Consider the following 18,653-nt stretch of genomic DNA (forward strand, 5'->3'; position numbering starts at 1 on the left):
CCCAGCCCTGACACCCCCTGTTCTTGGCCTCTCCCAGCCCTAACACCCCCTGTTCTAACCACACTCCCAGCTCTGACACCCCGTTCTAACCGCACTCCCAGCCCTGACACCCCCTGTTCTAGGCCTCTCCCAGCCCTGACACCCCGTTCTAACCACACTCCTAGCCCTGACACCTCGTTCTAACCGCACTCCCAGCCCTGACACCCCCTGTTCTAGGCCTCTCCCAGCCCTGACACCCCCTGTTCTAACCGCACTCCCAGACCTGACACCCCCTGTTCTTGGCCTCTCCCAGCCCTGACACCCCGTTCTAACCATACTCCCAGCCCTGACACCCCGTTCTAACCACACTCCTAGCCCTGACACCTCGTTCTAACCGCACTCCCAGCCCTGACACCCCCTGTTCTAGGCCTCTCCCAGCCCTGACACCCCCTGTTCTAGGCCTCTCCCAGCCCTGACACCCCCTGTTCTAGGCCTCTCCCAGCCCTGACACCCCCTGTTCTAACCACACTCCTAGTCCTGACACCCCGTTCTAACCACACTCCCAGCCCTGACACCCCCTGTTCTAGGCCTCTCCCAGCCCTGACACCCCCTGTTCTAGGCCTCTCCCAGCCCTGACACCCCCTGTTCTAGGCCTCTCCCAGCCCTGACACCCCCTGTTCTAGGCCCCTCCCAGCCCTGCCCTTCTTCAATAGCTTTATTCCATAATCTATGCTGCTGGCCACTTGATTTGGACAAAACCTAATTTTGAGAAATCCTATAGCCAAAAGCCCCTCTGATTTGGGTTTTTTTCTTTTTTAAACCCTTTGAGCCTCCTAAATCAATACTATGTTTCGGTTCTCAGGCAGAAGAGCAGTCATGGGAGTTAAATGACTTGCCCAGGGTCACCCATCCAGGCAGAGCCTGAGTCTGGATTTGATCCCAGGACCCTTGGCTCCAGGCCTGGCTCTAACCATTTGGCAACCTGGCCACCTCCTGTCTGGTTTTTAAGCTCGCTCTTTCCAAAGCCAAAGAGCACAACTTCCGAGCTTCTCCTGGGAACCAGGCGTGTTGCCCGAGTTTCCATCACACATGCATCACAGGGGGCCTTTCTGGCGGCGCCATTATCCCTGCTGGGATAAGGGATCAAGCGTGGCTTCTCTGCAGAATGCCCCATGTCTGAGGCAACCACAAGGGAAGGAAAGTGGGGGCACTAACAGGGCCTTTCTGGATCTCTTCTCGGCTGCACTGCGCAGGGCCCTTCGGTTACAAAGGGCGCAAGAGTCCCTTAGGCAGGACATGTGTAGGTGGCACCATTTCACAGATTTAAAAACTGAGTCTCAAAGTGGCTGTCACCCAGCTAAGAGCTGGTGAACATGAACGCAGACGCCCCAGTTCCGAGCCCTGGCACTTTCCCCCTCTGCCCATTTCTGCTTTTGTCTTGCCCAGAGGCCGAGGACACGAAGGGGCTCAGAAGAGGCCTGTTTCCGTGGCCGTTCCCAGCTCAGGAAGGGCAGAGGCCGTGCCGGGATGGGCACGAAGCACCAGAGTTCAGGCCGGGGCCCCGGAAAGTCTCGTCTCTGGATGCCCTGATTGGGGTGGCTGGCCTAGCCCCGCTCTGGAGGCTGCTTCCTAGTCCTACAGCTCTGAGCCTGGGAAGCTCGGGGAAGTTCTCCGGGGCCCAGGGAGGCCCCCCACGACCCTATCCAAGGATGAGGCTCCAGGAAAGAGGAGCTCATCTCGGTCGCCGTGTCCAGGCCCAGGGCGGCAGACGAGGCTCCCCCATCCCGACCCTGCATGGAGGCTGCCCTTGTTTTCTTGTGTCACTGGGAAGGCTCAGAGCGACCTGCCAGGGCCTGGAGAGAGCTGGCTCTGAGGCCCTCGGCCCATGGGGTCCTCTGGGGGCCAAAGTACCTGTGGTTTATCCAGTGAGGGATGTTGTAGTCGTCCCCGAGGCGGGAATCCCGGGGGCCGCTTCGATTATGCAGCTGAAGGAGAGAGGAGAATCCATGAGCAAGAAAGATGGCGACGACGGAACGACCCCACAGCTCAGAACCTCCACGGGATTCCTGGTGCCTGAGAGGCCCCAAACCCCCACCCCACCCCGCGGCCAGCTCCCCTCCAGGGCCTAGGCTCCAAGCACCCGAAGCCCTGCCCCCAAGGCTCCCTTCTGGAGCCCCATTCTTTGGGCCCAGAGTGCCACCCAGACTCCCTCAGCCTCCCTTCTTGAGAGCAGGCAGACGGACGGCCACCCTCCTCTTCTCAGCCAACACAGGGGCTTCATGGAAAGAGCTGGAGGCCGAGGAGGGGGCTCAACGCCCGGCTCTCCACGTGGGGGATGGGCCCGGAGGATTTTGCCTCTGAGATGGCAGCTGCCCTCCTCCTGCTTGCCCAAGAGATGGGCTCCTTGTCCTCACGGCCTTTCCCAGGCAATCCCCTCAAAGCTGGAGCTGGCCCCTGCTGACTGTCCGGTTTACCCAGCCTGCAGCAGACGCGTTTGCATGTGGCTTCCCTCGCTAGCCTGGGAGCTCCTGGAGGCCAGGGCCAGCCTCGGGCCTTTCTTCCGGTCTCCGGGGCTGGTGGCACCCAGGAGCCACGTGATGCAGATTTGAGCTGACTGACCAGGAAAGGGAGGTCCCGGGCCTCCTCACCTTAAACAGCGGCACCGCATGGAGCGGCTGCTCCCCCATGCACACCAAGTCCACGCCGATCCCTACGAGAGAGAGAAGATCCCTTTCTGTCTTGGGCACAGAGCGGGCTCTGTCCTCGGTTCGCTCCTTGGCCCCATCTAGGGTGGACCACCTGCCCGCCCTTGCTTCGCAGGGGATGGGCGGCCAGGCCTTGTGGCCGCACGCGGGCCCCTGTGCAGAGAGGAGGGAGCCCAGGAAAACCTGCACTCCCTGGTCAGCGGTGCCCCCTCCACAGCTCTGAGCGCCTCCCACCCAAGCAGACTTTCTGCGTCCTGCACCCTCTTGGTGTGTATCGATCCGGGTACAGGTGGTGGTCCCCGAGCGCCCTGTTCCACGGGCCCTTGCCCGTCGGCCTTTGTATCCGAGGGCTTTCTGGGCCTGTGGACACACGCTGGGCACTCGCTAGGCGCCAGCCCGAGTCGCCCCGGGGAGGACGCGGCGCCCAGAGCCCCGTGACGTTACCGTTGTCGATCATCCGCTGCTTGGTCAGGATCATGAGCAGCCGGTCGACCTCAAACACGCCGACCCCGGGGGTGATGACCACCGACATCTGCCCCGTCCGGTCAAAGTTACGGTTGATATAGTGCTTGTCAAACACTGAAACACACCAAGCACCCCGCAGGACCCAGTGAGTCATGGTGTCCCCCGCAGAACTTTCAGGGCCCCCTCCCATCAACCAGCAAGGGGAGAGCCCCCCGGGACGTAGGCGCCCATCCACAAATGGGGACAAGCCCAGCTCCGGGTCCTGAAAATGACCCTCCAGGAAAACCTTCCCCCCACGCTGGGGGGCTCTTCAGGGGTGCAAGAAAAGCCTGGCTTATGGAGCTCTCCCCTCATCGTGTCCAACCAGAGCTCTCCGCAAAGCCCCGTGTGACAAGTGCCTGGGCTAGCCTTGCCGGCAGGGCCTCCCAGAGTCAGGGAACAGCTTCATTGGCCAGTGGCGTTTGGGGATTCGTTCTGTCCCTTCTTCTGTATCTTGTGTATCATCTGGGGAGCTCCAGGGCCCTTCAGTGACTACTTCTTGGCTCAGACCCTGCCTCAGGGGGTTTAACTGAAAAACGGACACATTTTTGGAGCATGCAGGCTCCAACGGCCCCTGGGCTCTGGAAGGGCACAGCCATAGGAATGAGCTCCAGCCAGTCCTGGGTGCTATGATGGACAGGGCAGGTGATCTGAGGTCAGAGAATCTACATTCAAATCCTGCCTCGGAAGCCTCCACCACTTCTGTGACCTAGAGCCAGTCCCTTCTCCTCACTGGGCCTCAGTTTCCCTCCTCTGTAAAACAAGGGGTTGGACGGGAGGGGTTTAGAAGTCTCTTGGAGTCCAAAGCTGGGATCTTCAAATCCTACCAACGTAGGAAGAAGGCCTGGCGGGGGCCCACATGCCCGCTGCATGACAAAGGCCTGAGACCACGGTCAGGGGGCATTGGGGGGAGCAGCTCCAGAAGGCCGCCTGGGCTGCTAAGGCAGAGGGATGAGCACGTAGACAAAGCCCCCAACCCTTTCAGGAGTGACCGCAGCAGCAGCTGACCCACCGGACAGGTTTGCCATGACGGCAGCATCCTAGCCACACTTGGGGAAATGCCCAGCTCCCAGGGACAAGCGGGCACCAGTGCACACATGCAAAGACACACATACACAGAGGGCCTAGAACTGGGCACTGGACAAAGGCTGCTCTGGTCACAGCAGCTCCAGATGCCAGATTGAGGGACGGGGGTGAACAACATGGCCTTGGGGCAGTGAAGTGGCTCAGTAAAGAGAGCCAGACCCAGAGACAGGAGGTCTGGGGTTCCAATCTGACCTCAAACCCTTTCTAGCTGGGTGACCCTGGGCAAGTCACCTGCCCCCCCTCCGCCTCCCCACTGCCTAGCCCTTAATGCTGTTCTCTCTTGGAACCAATACTTGTAATCAGTTCTAAGACAGGTAGTCAGGAGTTTAAAAAAAGGAGGGACTCTTTGAAGCCACCCCAGCTGGATGAAGTGGATCCCAGAAGGCAGCTCACTTCCATTCCCAGCCCAAGGACCCCATCTGCTCATTCAGCTCATGGGCTGCCCGTTCAGGAGGTTCCAAGGTTCTGGTCGTCAGGCCCTGAAGAACAATCCAGGGGGTTCTGCTGGCAGGCCACGGGGCTCCAGACTCACCATTGAATGACAGGTTGATGGCCTCCAAGTAGTTCCCTTGGGCCGAGGTAGAATTGTCACCCTGAGGAAAGCCCTCTGCACACAAACAGGAAAGAAAAGAGGAGCCCCTCAGTGACTCGGGCCTCTCCAGACAGGAAGGCATTGTCAGTGACCCGAGAGAAGCACCCCGCTGACAGGGCCTGCCTCACGAGTGGCCCAGACCACCTTCTCCCTGAGAAAGCCCCTCAAATACAACCTCCCAAGGCGGCCAGCCCACCCCTCCCTTGGACACCACTAAGCAAAAGGAGACATCTGCTCCTGGGCCCAGAGGAGGGAGGCTAACTCCCCTTCCCCATGACGCTCCCCCACACACCGGGTTTCCCTGAATAAGTCACAGAAGAAGACAGGAGCAGGACAGCGAGGTGGCTCCGTGGATGGAGAGCAGGGCCTAGAGATGGGAGCTATCCTGGGATCAAGACTGACCTCAGACACTGACTAGCTTTGTGGCCCCATTACCCAGCCCTGACGACTCTTCTACCTTGGACCAATACACAGTATCGACCCCAAGCCAGGCTCATCTGGCCTTGGACAAGAGAGCCGCCCTCCGCCAGGCAGGACGGGCCTGGACTTGTGGCTAGCTGGTGGGCCACAGCTTTGGGGGCCTGGGGTCATGGCCATACCCCCACCAGGCCCCCGAGAAGGGCTTCAGTCCAGGGGCTGCCTCTCCACCGGCCCTCCCGGAGCTCCCCGTACACCATGCTCCTGAGGACATGGGGGAAGGCAGGGAACATGGTGCCACCAGACAGGAGGGAGCTGTCCAGAGCCAGACCCAGAGCAGGGCTCACACGGGGCTCATGGGAAGGAGCTGCCCAACCTCTGACTGGCACCAGTCAAAGGCAGGAGCAACAGTACAGACAAGGACACAGGCCCAAGTGACCAGGGGACCCCCAGAGCAATGGTACCTGCCCGGTCCAGCCGCACCAGCACTGGGTACTGGACAAAGAGCTTCTTAATGGTCACTAAGAGCGACGTCCACTCTTCTCGTCTCTCGTTCTGAACCACTACTCTGAAAGGAGTAAAAAGGAGGCAGAAGATGGGTGCCGGCCCCCAGCCACAGAGAGAAGACAGCTCTGAGCCTCAGAGGAGGAGGAGACAGCAGGGGGGCACTAAGAACTCGGCGTGGGGGCACTCAGCCAAGTCCAGACCGTGTGAGGACCCCTATGGGCCTCAGAGGAGGAGGAGACAGCAGGGGGGCACTAAGAACTCGGCGTGGGGGCACTCAGCCAAGTCCAGACCGTGTGAGGACCCCTATGGGCCTCAGAGGAGGAGGAGACAGCAGGGGGGCACTAAGAACTCGGCGTGGGGGCACTCAGCCAAGTCCAGACCGTGTGAGGACCCCTATGGGCCTCAGAGGAGGAGGAGACAGCAGGGGGGCACTAAGAACTCGGTGTGGGGGCACTCAGCCAAGTCCAGACCGTGTGAGGACCCCTATGGGCCTCAGAGGAGGAGGAGACAGCAGGGGGGCACTAAGAACTCGGCGTGGGGGCACTCAGCCAAGTCCAGACCGTGTGAGGACCCCCTATGGGCCTCAGAGGAGGAGGAGACAGCAGGGGGGCACTAAGAACTCGGTGTGGGGGCACTCAGCCAAGTCCAGACTGTGTGAGGACCCCTGTGAGCCTCAGGAGAAGGAGGGGGGCACTAAGAACTCGGCGTGGGGGCACTCAGCCAAGTCCAGACCGTGTGAGGACCCCTAGGGGCCTCAGGAGGAGAAGGAGGGGGACATGGGGAATTCAGTGCAGGAGCATTTGAGCTCAGGTCCAAACCAGGCGAGGCTGCTCTGACTCTCCTCTACCAAAGCAGCAGTCTGGATGAATGACATGAGCCTCGAATCCCTTTGGAGCCAAAAGCCTCAGGTGCTGAGCTTCAAAGGGGAGGATGGGATTCCTACCCTCCTGCCCTCCCTAACTAAGAGAGTCATCGTCAGAGCAGGTCAAGCCCCCCACAAGGCCTGGGCTCTGCCTAAAAGAACCCAGCACTTGCCGTGGGATGGGCACCATGATGAGTGAGGGCCAGCATTGGAGGCTCCAGTGAAGTGAAGCCTGGAGTCGTCGGAGGGTCAGACATGGTCTCGTCCAGTATCTGATGGGGTATCCCAGAGAAGAGGGTCTAGCCTTGTCCCGCAGGACCCTAGAGGGCAGCTCTCACAGCAGTGAGCTACACAAAGGCCCCTCGTGCCACACAAGCAAAAGCTTTCAGCCAAAACAGTCCAAGAATGACTCGTTCCCCATCCCCAGAGGAGGATCCGAGCAGAGTCTGTCAGACACATCAGGATGCCCCCAGCAATCCCAGGAGTCCAAGCTCTGATCCCTTCAGAAGGGAGGAAGGCTCTTAAGAAAACCGTTCCACTCACAAAGAAAACGAAGAGAAACGGGAGGGGGCAGACGAATTCACCATTGCACACAAGCTAAATGGGAAAACAAGATCAATTTGGGATCCTTCCTTAAAATTATTACCATCAATTTTTTTTAAAGGAAAACATTTAGGGGCAGAAGCAGACAACTGAATGAGTTTTAAAATTATGAAGGGGGCAACTAAGTGGCTCCCTAGATGGAGAGCCAGGCCTGGAGATGGAGGTCCTGGTTCAGATCTGGCCTCTGACTTTTCCCAGCTGTGTGACCCTGGGCAAGTCACTTCACCCTCACTGCCTAGCCCTCAGTGCTCTTCTGCCTTGGAACCAATACACACTACTGATTCTAAGACAGAAGGTGAGGGGTTTAAAAAAAAGGCACCACCAGCGGGTCAAAACCTACTTGTAAAAGTCTTCATAGAATCGGCCTTCATGATCCTGGCGAATTGAGGCTCGGTGTGTCTCGGGAAACTCATCTAAAGAGGAAAGAGCAGAGGCGGATGTGCTGCTAGGAAGGGCCCTCTTCTGCCCCGAGGGCGCTCCACAGGGTGCGGAGCCACAGAAAAGGGCCCCCCGCCCCACGAGCTGACTCTAAAGGAAGATTCTCTTAGGAGGCACCAGTCTTAGGGGCATCACCAGCTGTTCACAGCCGTGGGCCCAGAGATGCCTCCTGCAAGCACACTCCAAGGGCAGAGGTGGAAAGAAAGGCCCCACGTGGCCTCAGTGTGCTTCCTGTGCCTGTCAAAAACCAGCAATACAATGGGTGCCCACTAGAGCTCGGGCAGGAATATCACAGCATTTTACTGTGTCCACATGAGCTATGTGGAGTCCGGAGAACCCTGAGAAGACCCCTGCGAGCCGATAGGACACGAAGGAAGCAGAATCCAGACAAGGACACGAATGAGAGGGTCATGCCAAGGAGCTGCAATGACCACGGAAGGACCTTCTTCCAGTCTGGAGAAAGGTGAGGGCCCCTGGCGACGGGAAGCTGCATTCACTAACAGACCCGGGCCTCGGCTCACTTACTTTGTCTCCACAAAAGGAGGGCTGGGAAGGGCGATGCAATATATTGGTCAACGACTATGTTAAAACAAAAAGGGTCAAGAAAACTTGGCTTTCAAATTTAAATTTCAGGAGGGGGATCAGGAATCGTGTAACCACGGAAAAATAATTTTTAAAAAAATCAAATTTCAGTTAACAACAGTCAGAAGTTAAATTTTAAAGAATAAAATCAAATGAACCCTAGCAAGGATTTGAGATGGTCCCTAAGTCCATGAGGAAAGAAAAAACCGTTTGTGCCCAGCTCACTTGTCAGTAAGTGTCCTTTCCAGCCTGGCTTCTGTGGCCAGGGTCCAGGCGCTCCTCAAGGCCCCAGCCCCAACGAGGCCTCCTCAGGGCCTCGGAGCCACAAAAGCTCATGGGGGGAGGGAAGGCGCCTCCCTTTCTGCGCCTCTGGGTTCCATCTCATGTCTTCCCTCCCTCACTGGCCAGGGCTGGTGTACTGGGTTCTAGTCCCAGCCTACAGCAGCAAGAGTGGGTGAGATCCCTCACCTCCCACATCCACCCTCTCCCCAGGCCATTCTACAACTAACCCTCTGTGGACGAGAAAGTGCTACCCACTGGCCACTCCTGGGAGAAGAGACCCTATCAGGGATACAGCTGCTGAGCCCGCGTGCCCCTGCCCTAAGAGACGGGGGCTGGGAGGCAGATGCAAGCCCTGCCCTCCGGAGCACCCGGTCTGGTTCGCGGCCAGGAAGCATCCGCAGCAAACGGTGAGGGGCTGCTGGGCTCGAGGGAGGGAGGCTGGCAGAGGACTCACCAATGGACTTGGCATCATAGAATGTCCTGGAAAACAGGACCACGGTCACTTCGTGGCTACAGTTCTTTTCCTGTACAAGAAAAAGGAGAAGAGGAACGGCCCTGACGGAGACAATTCCACCACTTGCTGGGCACAGCCTCAAGTGTGGCATTCTGTGAGCCCCTGGGAAGCTGGGTCTGCTCTCGTGTCCACAGCCCAGCATAGAAGAGCAGGCCCAGAGCCTGGGACACAGGTGGACCGTGGCCCTGGGGCCCCGCCACAATGCTCGCTGGTAGGGCCATTCTCCCAACCTACACTTGATATCAGACCCACACTGCAGAAACAGGGGGACACCTGGTGATCGGGCTCCCCCCACCCCGGCAAAGAGAGCGCAGAGCACAAAGAGGGGGCAGGATGGGTCATCCATGGGGAAGAGCTCTTGGGCCCCAGGACCCGGGGCAAGTCATAGCCTCGGAGTCTCCAGGAGCTCCAAGTTCACCCAGTTCAACCCTTCATATCCCAGGAGGGATCCAGACTCGGGGCTTCATGCCCCTTCTACCTTGGCAGGTTCCTGGCCCTCCTTCTCCCTGCGAGCCCTGGGCTAAGAGCTTTAAGTTCTCTGGGTCTCGGCAGCTTCCTGTCACTGGCCCAGGCACACCCCACATTCACAGGCAACTCCCTCCCTTTGCCTCCCCCCTTTCACTTGGCCAAACCAAGCTCTGCCTCTTGCCCAATCTCCTGCTCCCCAACTGCAAGTCCTCACAGACCTCTTCCTCCTAGTAGGTCTCCTCTACACCATAAAGCTCACTTCACAGCTGCTCAATCAAAAATCCACTGCCATTAACAACGATAATAAGAGTTAACATCGATATAACGCTAACTCTGTGCCCTGCACTGTGGACTTTACAATTATTATCTCATTTGATCCTCACACAACCCTGGGACATAGGTGCTATTATCCTTATTTTACAGATGAGGAAACTGAGGCAGAAGTTAAGTGACGTGGCTAGGATCACACAGCTACTAAGTGTCTGAGGCCAGATTTGAACTCAGGGCTTCTTACTCTGGACACATTACTGTCTCCATCTTGCCACTGAGCTGCCAATCCCATTGGAAGAGAGAAGGAAATACTCAGATATTTTCCAACTGAAGGTTTAACCCCTTGGCTTCCAACCTATAAGTGCTCTGCCTAAGTTTCTTTGAAACAAACACAAAGACCCTGGGATCTCTGATCCCGTGGATATTGAGACGTCCCTGTCTGGGAGCTCACTGCCTGTCTGATGGAGGAGATGAGCCAATTAAGTGACTTGCACAGAGTCACAGTGTCAGAGTTGAGTTTTGAACCCAGAACTTCAAGAACCCAGGAAGTTCCCGACTTCACAATCAGTCTCCACCTACCACGTTAAGGGCTAAAGTGTACACTTAAGCCTCATCGCACCAGATTCCATACTAGAAAACATAAGCGTACCTTCCACTTGGTAAAGAGGTCAGCAAGGAAACCATTCACAGCTTTTTCAAAATACAAATCTCCTGAAAAGGAAGGATTAGAGCAAAGAGTTTAAGGGACGCAAATACTTCTCCCTCTGACTCCCACACACAGTAGCCAAATGAATCTGAGAAAAAGTGGGGGTCCCGTCAGACCAGGGTGAGAAAGGGACGGCTGACAGCCGGGGCTCGCCTTCACAGAGAACCAAACCTGCCCTTTGTTTCAGTCAATAAAAAAGGAAGATGGCGGCCTTATCCTGAGAGCCTGGGGATGAGAAAAATGGAAGCCATTCCCAGAGCTGGGAAGAGCTAATCCCCAAACACCATCCTGCCCGTCAGGGGTTAGGAAGGACTCTGGACCATTCTGTACTCTGCCTGGCACAAAAGCCCTTCTTTTTAAGTCCAGTACTCTTCTGGGATACAATATGCTTGCCATCCAGAACCCCCAGGCTCTCTGAAGATTCCCAATTCCGATGACCCAAAGGATAAGGGAAAGTCATGGGAGATGTAAGTGGAGAGCAGCAATTACAGTGAGACAGTACAAGAGGCCTCATGAAGGACACATATGACCTTTGTGAGAAGGCAGCAAGGCATGACCCTGCAATGAGAACACGGAGGGAACCACAGGACCTGGGGGGACAGGATGAGTCATAACCAGGATACGGCTTTGGAAACCAGCCACAGGAAGAGAGGGGTGGAAAGGAGCAGTCCTGTGCTTTAAGGAGAGATATTCATGGACAAAGACCTGGAGAAAAAGGGGATGCCCATCCATTGGGCAATGGCTGAGCAAGCTGTGACAGTTGATTGTGATGGAGGGCTACTGCATTATAAGAAGTGACTAAGGGCCAGGAGAACACTGTACACAGAAACTTAAAGGTTGTACCATGATCCACTGAGAATGACTTGACTACTCTGATCAGTACAAATGGTCAAGACGATTCCAAAGGTCTCATGATAAAAAATGCTATACATCTCCAGAGGGAAAACTGATGGGCTCTGAGTTCGAACTGAGGTAGTTATATTCTCACTTCCTTTTTCTTGCTTTTTTTAGAAAAAATGTGGCTAATATGGAAATGTTTTGCATGATATCACATATATAATCAACATATCATTTACCTTCTCAGTAGGGTAGGAGGAAGAGAATTTGGGATTTAATTTTAATGAAAAAGAATGTTAAAAATATTTTTTTTTTAATAAGGAGAGATTCATGCAAGAAAAATCTAGGAAACAGTAGGGGATAAGTTGGGAAGAGAGTGGACTCCTCTGGGGGTCAGAATCAACAGAGGCAGCAACAGAAGTGATATAATCAGAGTTTACTGCAGACCACCAGAACAGAAAGAAGAAATAGATAAGGAGTTTGGGGGCCAGTTTACAAGGCTGGTAATGATGGGAGGCTTTTGTGATCCAGACATCTGGTGAAGCATTAAAAGCAGACCAGTTAATAATATTCTGACTTACCTTAACGACAATGTCAATCTTCAGAAGGTAAGAAAACCACTTAGGGGGAATTCCCTCCTAATCGGATTCTTATTCCCATGATTTTGGAGAAGTATGGGTGTATGGGACAGAAACACCAGGAACTTTAGCAAGGAATGACCATACATACCACACTGAAGCTTATGTCAAGAAGTGGAAGAATGCTGGGAAAGTCTAGATTTGTCTACTCTTGTTTGGCAAGTCAGAGTTGATTCCAAGGGACTTAGAAGAAGCAGCTACACAGTGGTGCAGTGGATAGAGCATCAGACATAAGAGTCAGGAAGACTCATCTTCCTGAGTTCAAATCTAGTCTCAGAAAATTATTAGTTGTGTAACCCTGGGCAAGTCACTTCAAGGAAATGACCAAACCACATTAGGATCTTTGCCAAGAAAATCCCAAACAGGGTAACAGAGTCATATACGACTGAACACCAACAAAGAAGCATAGGTAGGAAGATTCCATGGATGGAGCACCTACAGGAGACGTAAGTCAGGAACAATGGATACTCTCAAGAATAAAATTCTGTGAATACAAAGAGAAATAATTCCAGTGAGAAGTACTTGTCTGAAGAGGTCACTGTGAACAAATGGGTGACATCTGATCTTAAAAGAGCACCACTAGAAAAAAGAGGGATCACAGGACAATTACGTGATGGCAAAGGTCTGTAAGAATGGTGCCAGAAATGCTGAATGGCAGAATGAACTGAGGCAGTGGAGGACCACTAAGGACAATAAAAGGAACAATGACTAGATGAGAGAAAAGAGGTTGACGGAAGAAGGGAAAGGATTACCCCTGGACAAGTAAGCCTTAGTTTGCATGTGCCAAAGAGGGTCAGACCTACTAACTACTCTAATATCCAATGGATACTTACAAGGACCCTTCATTCAAGAGTCCTAGGAAGAGTGTCTTACACACACACACACACACACACACACACACACACATGCACACGCACATACACATATGCACGCATGCGCACACATATGTACATGCTCTCTCTCTCTCTCCCTCTCTCTCTCTCTCTGTCTGTCTCTCTGTCTCTCCCTCTCTCTCTCCCTCTCTTTTCCTCTCTCTCTCTCTCTCTCTCTCTCTCTCTCTCTCTCTCCTCTCACCTCCCTCTCCTGGACAACTGATAATGCTTCTAACCTAATCCCTACACCATCATCTAGTAGGCCTATCACCAATTCCAAAAGTCAACAAATGGCAAATAAGCCCATGAATGCCAGGAAGAGCAGTGCCCCTAGACTACCAGACCCATCCTCACTGCCATTTTGAAGGGAAGTCACCTTGGTTTCCCTAGTACCAACCACTGTAGGTATTGTAGCCCCCACATCCTTGTCATCCAAATCAAGACTGAGAAAGGACTTCCCTCCAAAGACCATGATGCTGTCCAATTATCCAATTATTCTACATCAAAAAGTGATGTGATCTGACTCTTGGAGATGACACTACAGAAGATGTATCCCCATCTGCCTTATCACTACACCCTATGGTGCACAGCCCTTCCATCCAACATGCAGCCAAAGCCTCCTAAGGTGTTGTCTCCCTCATCAGAACATGAGCTCCTTGGGGGCAGGGCCTCTGTTTTTTTTCCTCTCTATCCACAGAGCTTTGTGGATAGTAAGTGATTAATAAATGCTTTTCTAATCATTCATTCATTTATGAACAGAAAGAAGACAGAGCAGCCTAATTTTAATTTTTATTTCTCTTTTCCCGGCCAAGAAAAATAATCTCAGGACCATAATGACTGGAGAATTGATAAGCAAGGCAATCATACGTAAGCCTAGTAACACAGGAAGAACTCAAATAACCTTGGCCCAAATGATCCATGTCATGGGGTACAGAAATAATGGGTTAATGTGGCAAGAAAGCCACTCTCAATCATCAAGGCAAAACTGTGGAGAATGGTAGAATACAGAACAAAAGAAGGTCACATGTTGTTCTGATTTTCAAAAAAAGAAGGGAATGAAGTCTGCAAGCTCTGGGCCAGGGAGCTTGATTTTGATTCCTGACAAAATTCTAGAACAAACTATTAAACGGAGAGTCAGTGTATATCTAGAATAGGAAGCAGTAATCACAAAATGCCAGTCTGGCTTCATTATGAATCTCTTTAGCTGCTGGGACCCCATTACTGAGTTGAGTAAAAGCAAAAAAACAGGAAACAAAATGTTATCTCATTAACTCCATTAAATAGATAAACAAACTATAGAATGGGAATATATAATATTTCATATAATTAACTAATTACAATTATATAAACATAATAATACAATTATGTCACAAGACACAACCAACACCAGTATCCAGAGAAACACTAAAACTCATATGAACAGAGACAGAATGAGCAGAGAATCAACCACTCGAGTCAAGAGAAGCAACAATGAAAGGGAGGTAACAATCCTGACGTAACCAGTGAGTGCCCCAAAAGGAAGATGAAACATACTCCCTCGCCACCTCTTCAGAAGAGCTAGGGGACAATGGAACTGGAATATGGCACTCAACATCGAACCAAACTACAAAATACGTTGGCTTTGATTAAATGTTTCTGCGTTACAAGGAAGGGTTTGACATGAAAAGAGCAGAAAGAGAGAATTAAAGGAAAATGACTTTGTGACAAGACAATGACAGATGTTCAAAAAAAGACCAGTTCATTCCACACTAACCTTAGTTCCTTTTGTGGATCAATAACTTAATAGATCAACTATAAGAAGGATGATTTATCTAGATTTTAGCAAAGTATTTGAGCCATTCTCTCATGATTTTTCTTAAAGACAAAGAGATGGCATCTACCTTGGAACTAATATCTAGAATTAATTCTAAGATGGAAGGTAAGGGTTTAAAAAAAGATCGAGATGGGGTTGGGGGGAGCAGCTAGGTGACTTAGTGGATAAAGAGCCAGGCCCAGAGATGGGGAAGCCCTGGGTTGGTCTCAGACACTTCCCAGCTGTGTGACCCTGGGCAAGTCACTTAACCTTCATTGCCTAGCCCTTACCACTCTTCTGCCTTGGAACCAATGCACAGTATTGATTCTAAGATGGAAGGTTATAGGTTAAAAAAAAAGATAAAGAGATGCAGGCTAGACAACAGTATAATTCAACTGATTCAGAACTGATTGAAGGGACGACCCCAAAGAGTAGTCATTCATGGCTTACCATAGATTTGGAAAGGTCTCCAGTGGAGTGCCCCAGAGATCTCAGTCTGGCCCAGTTAGTTAACATTTTTATCAGTGACTTGGAAGAAGGCAGGGATGGCATGCTTATCAAATCTGCGGATGGCACAAAGCTGAGAGGAAGGACTAGGTACCAAAATCTGGATTCCAAGGATCAAGACAGATCAAACCACTGAGCTGATTCTAGATCAAATGGAATAGGGATCAATGTCAAGTCTTACACTTGGGTGGAGCACCCTCTGCTTCCCACATATAATCTGGAGAAGGGGAGCAAGGGGAGAGGGCAGTTTTAGTCCGGGAGTGCTCTGTGAATTATAATGAAGTCCAGGCTCCATTTGAAACACAGGGGGACATGATAGCAAAGGACAGTATATGACCTGAGGTGGGTGCATTCAGCAGGGTGCAGGGATGGAAATGGCACCCAGGAACAAGCAGATGACAGTGTCTCTGGCCTCTGCCCCCGCCACTGTGTTCAGTTCTGGGCACCACAATCTAATAAGGGCACTGATAATCTGGAGGGTGCCCAGACAAGAGCAAAGAGGATGGTGATAGGTCTCAAGTTGGGGTCCCAAAGGAACCGGTTGGAAAAACTAGGAATGTTTAGCTTGGAGAAGAGAAGGCTGTGGGAAGGGGGGAATGAGAAGGCTGTATTCAAATATCAGAAGGTGGGCCTCCTGGGAGAGAGCAATACACTTCTTCTATTTGGCCCTGAAGAACAGAAGGAGGATGCTCCAAGGCTGAAAACTGCAAACTACAGACCAAGGGTGATGTCAGGAAGAAGTGCGAGAGCTGTCCCAAAGAGGAATGGTCTGCCCTAAAAGATGGGAGGTTCTCCCCAAATGGAGAGCTTCAAGCAGAGGGGAGAAGACAGAGAGAACTATTTTTCTGGGTTGAGTTGTTGGTCCCTTTCTGACTCAGGTAAATTCTGCGATTCTGAGAACTCAAGGGATGCCCAAGAGTAGACTAAATGTGCACACAATATAAAGCATCAGAATATTAGGATTAAAGGATTACAAAAATGAAGCTAGGAAGGACCTCCCAGGCATCTCAAGCAAGGGATTTGCCCAAGATCTCACAACTAGCAAATAGCCAGGATTCCAACTTTGACCTGGTACTCCCAATTTAACACACTTTCCACTGAACCACATTCCCTTACTCAAAGGAGAGTGCACTGAGCCTGGAGACAAGAAGACCTGAGTTCAAATTTAACTTCAGGTGTTTATTGGTGATATGACCCTGGGCAAGTCTGTTAACCTCTGTCTGCCTCAGTGTCCTCATTTGTAAAATGGGGAGAACATCACTTATTTTCCAGGGTTATTGTGAGACTCAAATGAAATAATATTTGTAAAGAACTTGATAAACCTTAAAGTGATATGTGAGGGTTCGTTATTATTATCAACTGGATCCTCTGGAGAAGGCTATTGGGGGAGGGGGAAGAAGAGGGGCAGGCAGGGAAGGGCATAAGCATTTATATAGCTAGCACCTACTATGTGCCAAGCACTATACCAAGTCGCTTACAAATGACGCCATCTGATGAGAATTATGGAGCTGGGCTTCAGTGTAGACCAATAGGGAATAAGCCCCCTGCACTGCCCTCCCAGTGAGGAGATCACAGATCTCTCTAAGCCCAGGGCCCAGAGGGCTGAGGCTAGCTAGGGCTGTCACAAAGGGAGATCTCCGCATTGCCTCAGGGACAACCCAGAAAGGGCCCCAGCTCTGAACAGCCCCATCTAACAGGAACATTACCATAAATATCGAAATCCCACATTTCACAGCTCATCTGAATAAATATATAAACCATCGCTGAAGTCGAGCGGAACACCACCTGAAAAAACAGACGGAAGCCCAGGGTTTAAGGATTAAGGCCAAAGAGCCCCACGCTAGCACAACAGCAAAACCAGCATTTGATTGGCTTCCCTCCTCCCCACTCCGGATGCCTGGCCCTGGCCCTGGCAACTTCCCATGGATGCAGACAGCCAGGAGGGGAAGGGTGGTGGTAGTGACCAACCCGGGCTAGTGGAGAAGGATGAGGGATGACATCCACATCTGTGCTTCCTTATGTGAACTGAGGCCAAGATCCCAAATGAAGAAGCAAAGGGATTTTTCCTTCTTTTTAACTTACAAACTATAGAGAGGAACCAATTCCAACCCTTCCCTTGGATAATGAAACACCCTGACCCAGGTGGGCGTCCCTGTATCTGGGACCGCTTTGAAGCTTCCGTGAGGAGGCCATGATGCATGACTTCCCCTTTCCTTGGGGACTTGCCATCTCTGTGAACACTAACTGCCCTCCTCAGACTATAAATAGGCCAATAAGAGAGTTTAGGGAACCACAGGTGAGAGAGGAAACGGAACTTGGCTCAGGCCGTCTCCCTTCATGGAGTGTCCTCCATATTACTTCCCACCAATGAAATCCTCCCTATCTCCTCCCTGAAGCCTTCCCTTACGCCTGGCTCTGGGGTGGTATGAAGGGAACAGTATGGCATCTAGGAGGAGTGAGATGCCCCCAGGTTTGAGGCCCTGAGATTTACTGATCTCAGGCTATGTCTCCATCTCTAGGCAGCAGGCCTGGTACCAACCGTCCTACAAGGTGCTGAGAGCAAGAGCTTTGTAGCCTTTAGAGCAGCAATGGCGGTGCCAAAGAGCACTACGTGACTTGTTGTTATCACTTGGGACAGCAGGTTACCTAATCTCACATTGCCGTATAACTTCTCGCCATTTTATGCCCCACCCCCCCAACTGGCATGGAGGCTTCTACAGGGCACATGTGGACTGCTTAGAAACCTCCATTCTATCTCCACTGTTGAGTTCCACTGTCATTGTGTTGAGGCACAGGGAAGCTGGAAGGGTCTTTACGAAATCCTTACTCTCAGATTCAACGTTCCCTTCCCCATAAAGAAAACTGCCTTTGAAAAGAAATGCCTGGCACCACCAGACAGATGGGAGGCAAAGGCCGTTGGGCAGATGCCAGCACAGCTCATGGAATAAGCCCACTTTTGAGAGTCAGCCCCACTTAGTCAGAAGGTAATCACCCAAGATAAGCATAGCTTGGGCTGGGAGTATAAGAACTGCTGCCAAGGATTCTGGAAGGGCTCTTACCCGTGTGTCTTCACTGATGTACCCACACATGACTTTTTCACTCTTCACCCACAGCTCACCTGCCTGGGCCCTGAAAGCAAGAGACCACAAAAAGGATTTCAAGAGTCTCACACACGGGGCAGTGTATGCAGAAGAAAAACAGCAAGATTTAGGTGTGATGTGAGACAAAAGATTCCCAATAACGAGAGCCATCCAAATGGGACACAGGAGGGAAGTCTTGGGCAACGGTGGCCTGCCCCTCTCTAGACATTCTGTCAGCATCCCAGCTCACAATTATACCAAGTTCTAAGATTCAGGAAATGTATTACAACACACCCTCGCGTTTAGTATGTTGTCATCAGTCCATTTAATGGATGAGAAAACAAACACCAAGAGAGGCTCAGTGACTTGTCCAGGATCATACAGCTAGGAAAGAATCTAAGGCAGGACTTGA

General features: G+C 52.2%; 1 protein-coding gene across 9 annotated transcripts in view; it reads right to left on the minus strand.

Moving 5' to 3' along the window:
• The window catches only part of DEPDC5 (DEP domain containing 5, GATOR1 subcomplex subunit), a 116,113-nt gene that overhangs the window by 66,828 nt on the left and 30,632 nt on the right, over nucleotides 1–18,653 (minus strand). For 8 of the 9 annotated variants that reach the window (XM_056821444.1, XM_056821443.1, XM_056821440.1 and 5 more), the window contains exons 8-17: nucleotides 18,221–18,290; nucleotides 16,868–16,946; nucleotides 10,459–10,520; nucleotides 9,012–9,081; nucleotides 7,596–7,668; nucleotides 5,748–5,851; nucleotides 4,807–4,881; nucleotides 3,129–3,263; nucleotides 2,628–2,689; nucleotides 1,891–1,964 (exon numbers count right to left, since the gene is read on the minus strand). In XM_056821444.1, the coding sequence (XP_056677422.1) occupies nucleotides 1,891–1,964; nucleotides 2,628–2,689; nucleotides 3,129–3,263; nucleotides 4,807–4,881; nucleotides 5,748–5,851; nucleotides 7,596–7,668; nucleotides 9,012–9,081; nucleotides 10,459–10,520; nucleotides 16,868–16,946; nucleotides 18,221–18,290 (804 nt within the window). Of the gene's footprint in view, nucleotides 1–1,890; nucleotides 1,965–2,627; nucleotides 2,690–3,128; nucleotides 3,264–4,806; nucleotides 4,882–5,747; nucleotides 5,852–7,595; nucleotides 7,669–9,011; nucleotides 9,082–10,458; nucleotides 10,521–16,867; nucleotides 16,947–18,220; nucleotides 18,291–18,653 lie in introns of those variants that run through there. The other variant, XM_056821445.1, reaches the window with a different exon arrangement.

This window comes from Monodelphis domestica, chromosome 3 (assembly GCF_027887165.1).
Source record: "Monodelphis domestica isolate mMonDom1 chromosome 3, mMonDom1.pri, whole genome shotgun sequence".
NCBI lineage: Eukaryota > Metazoa > Chordata > Mammalia > Didelphimorphia > Didelphidae > Monodelphis > Monodelphis domestica.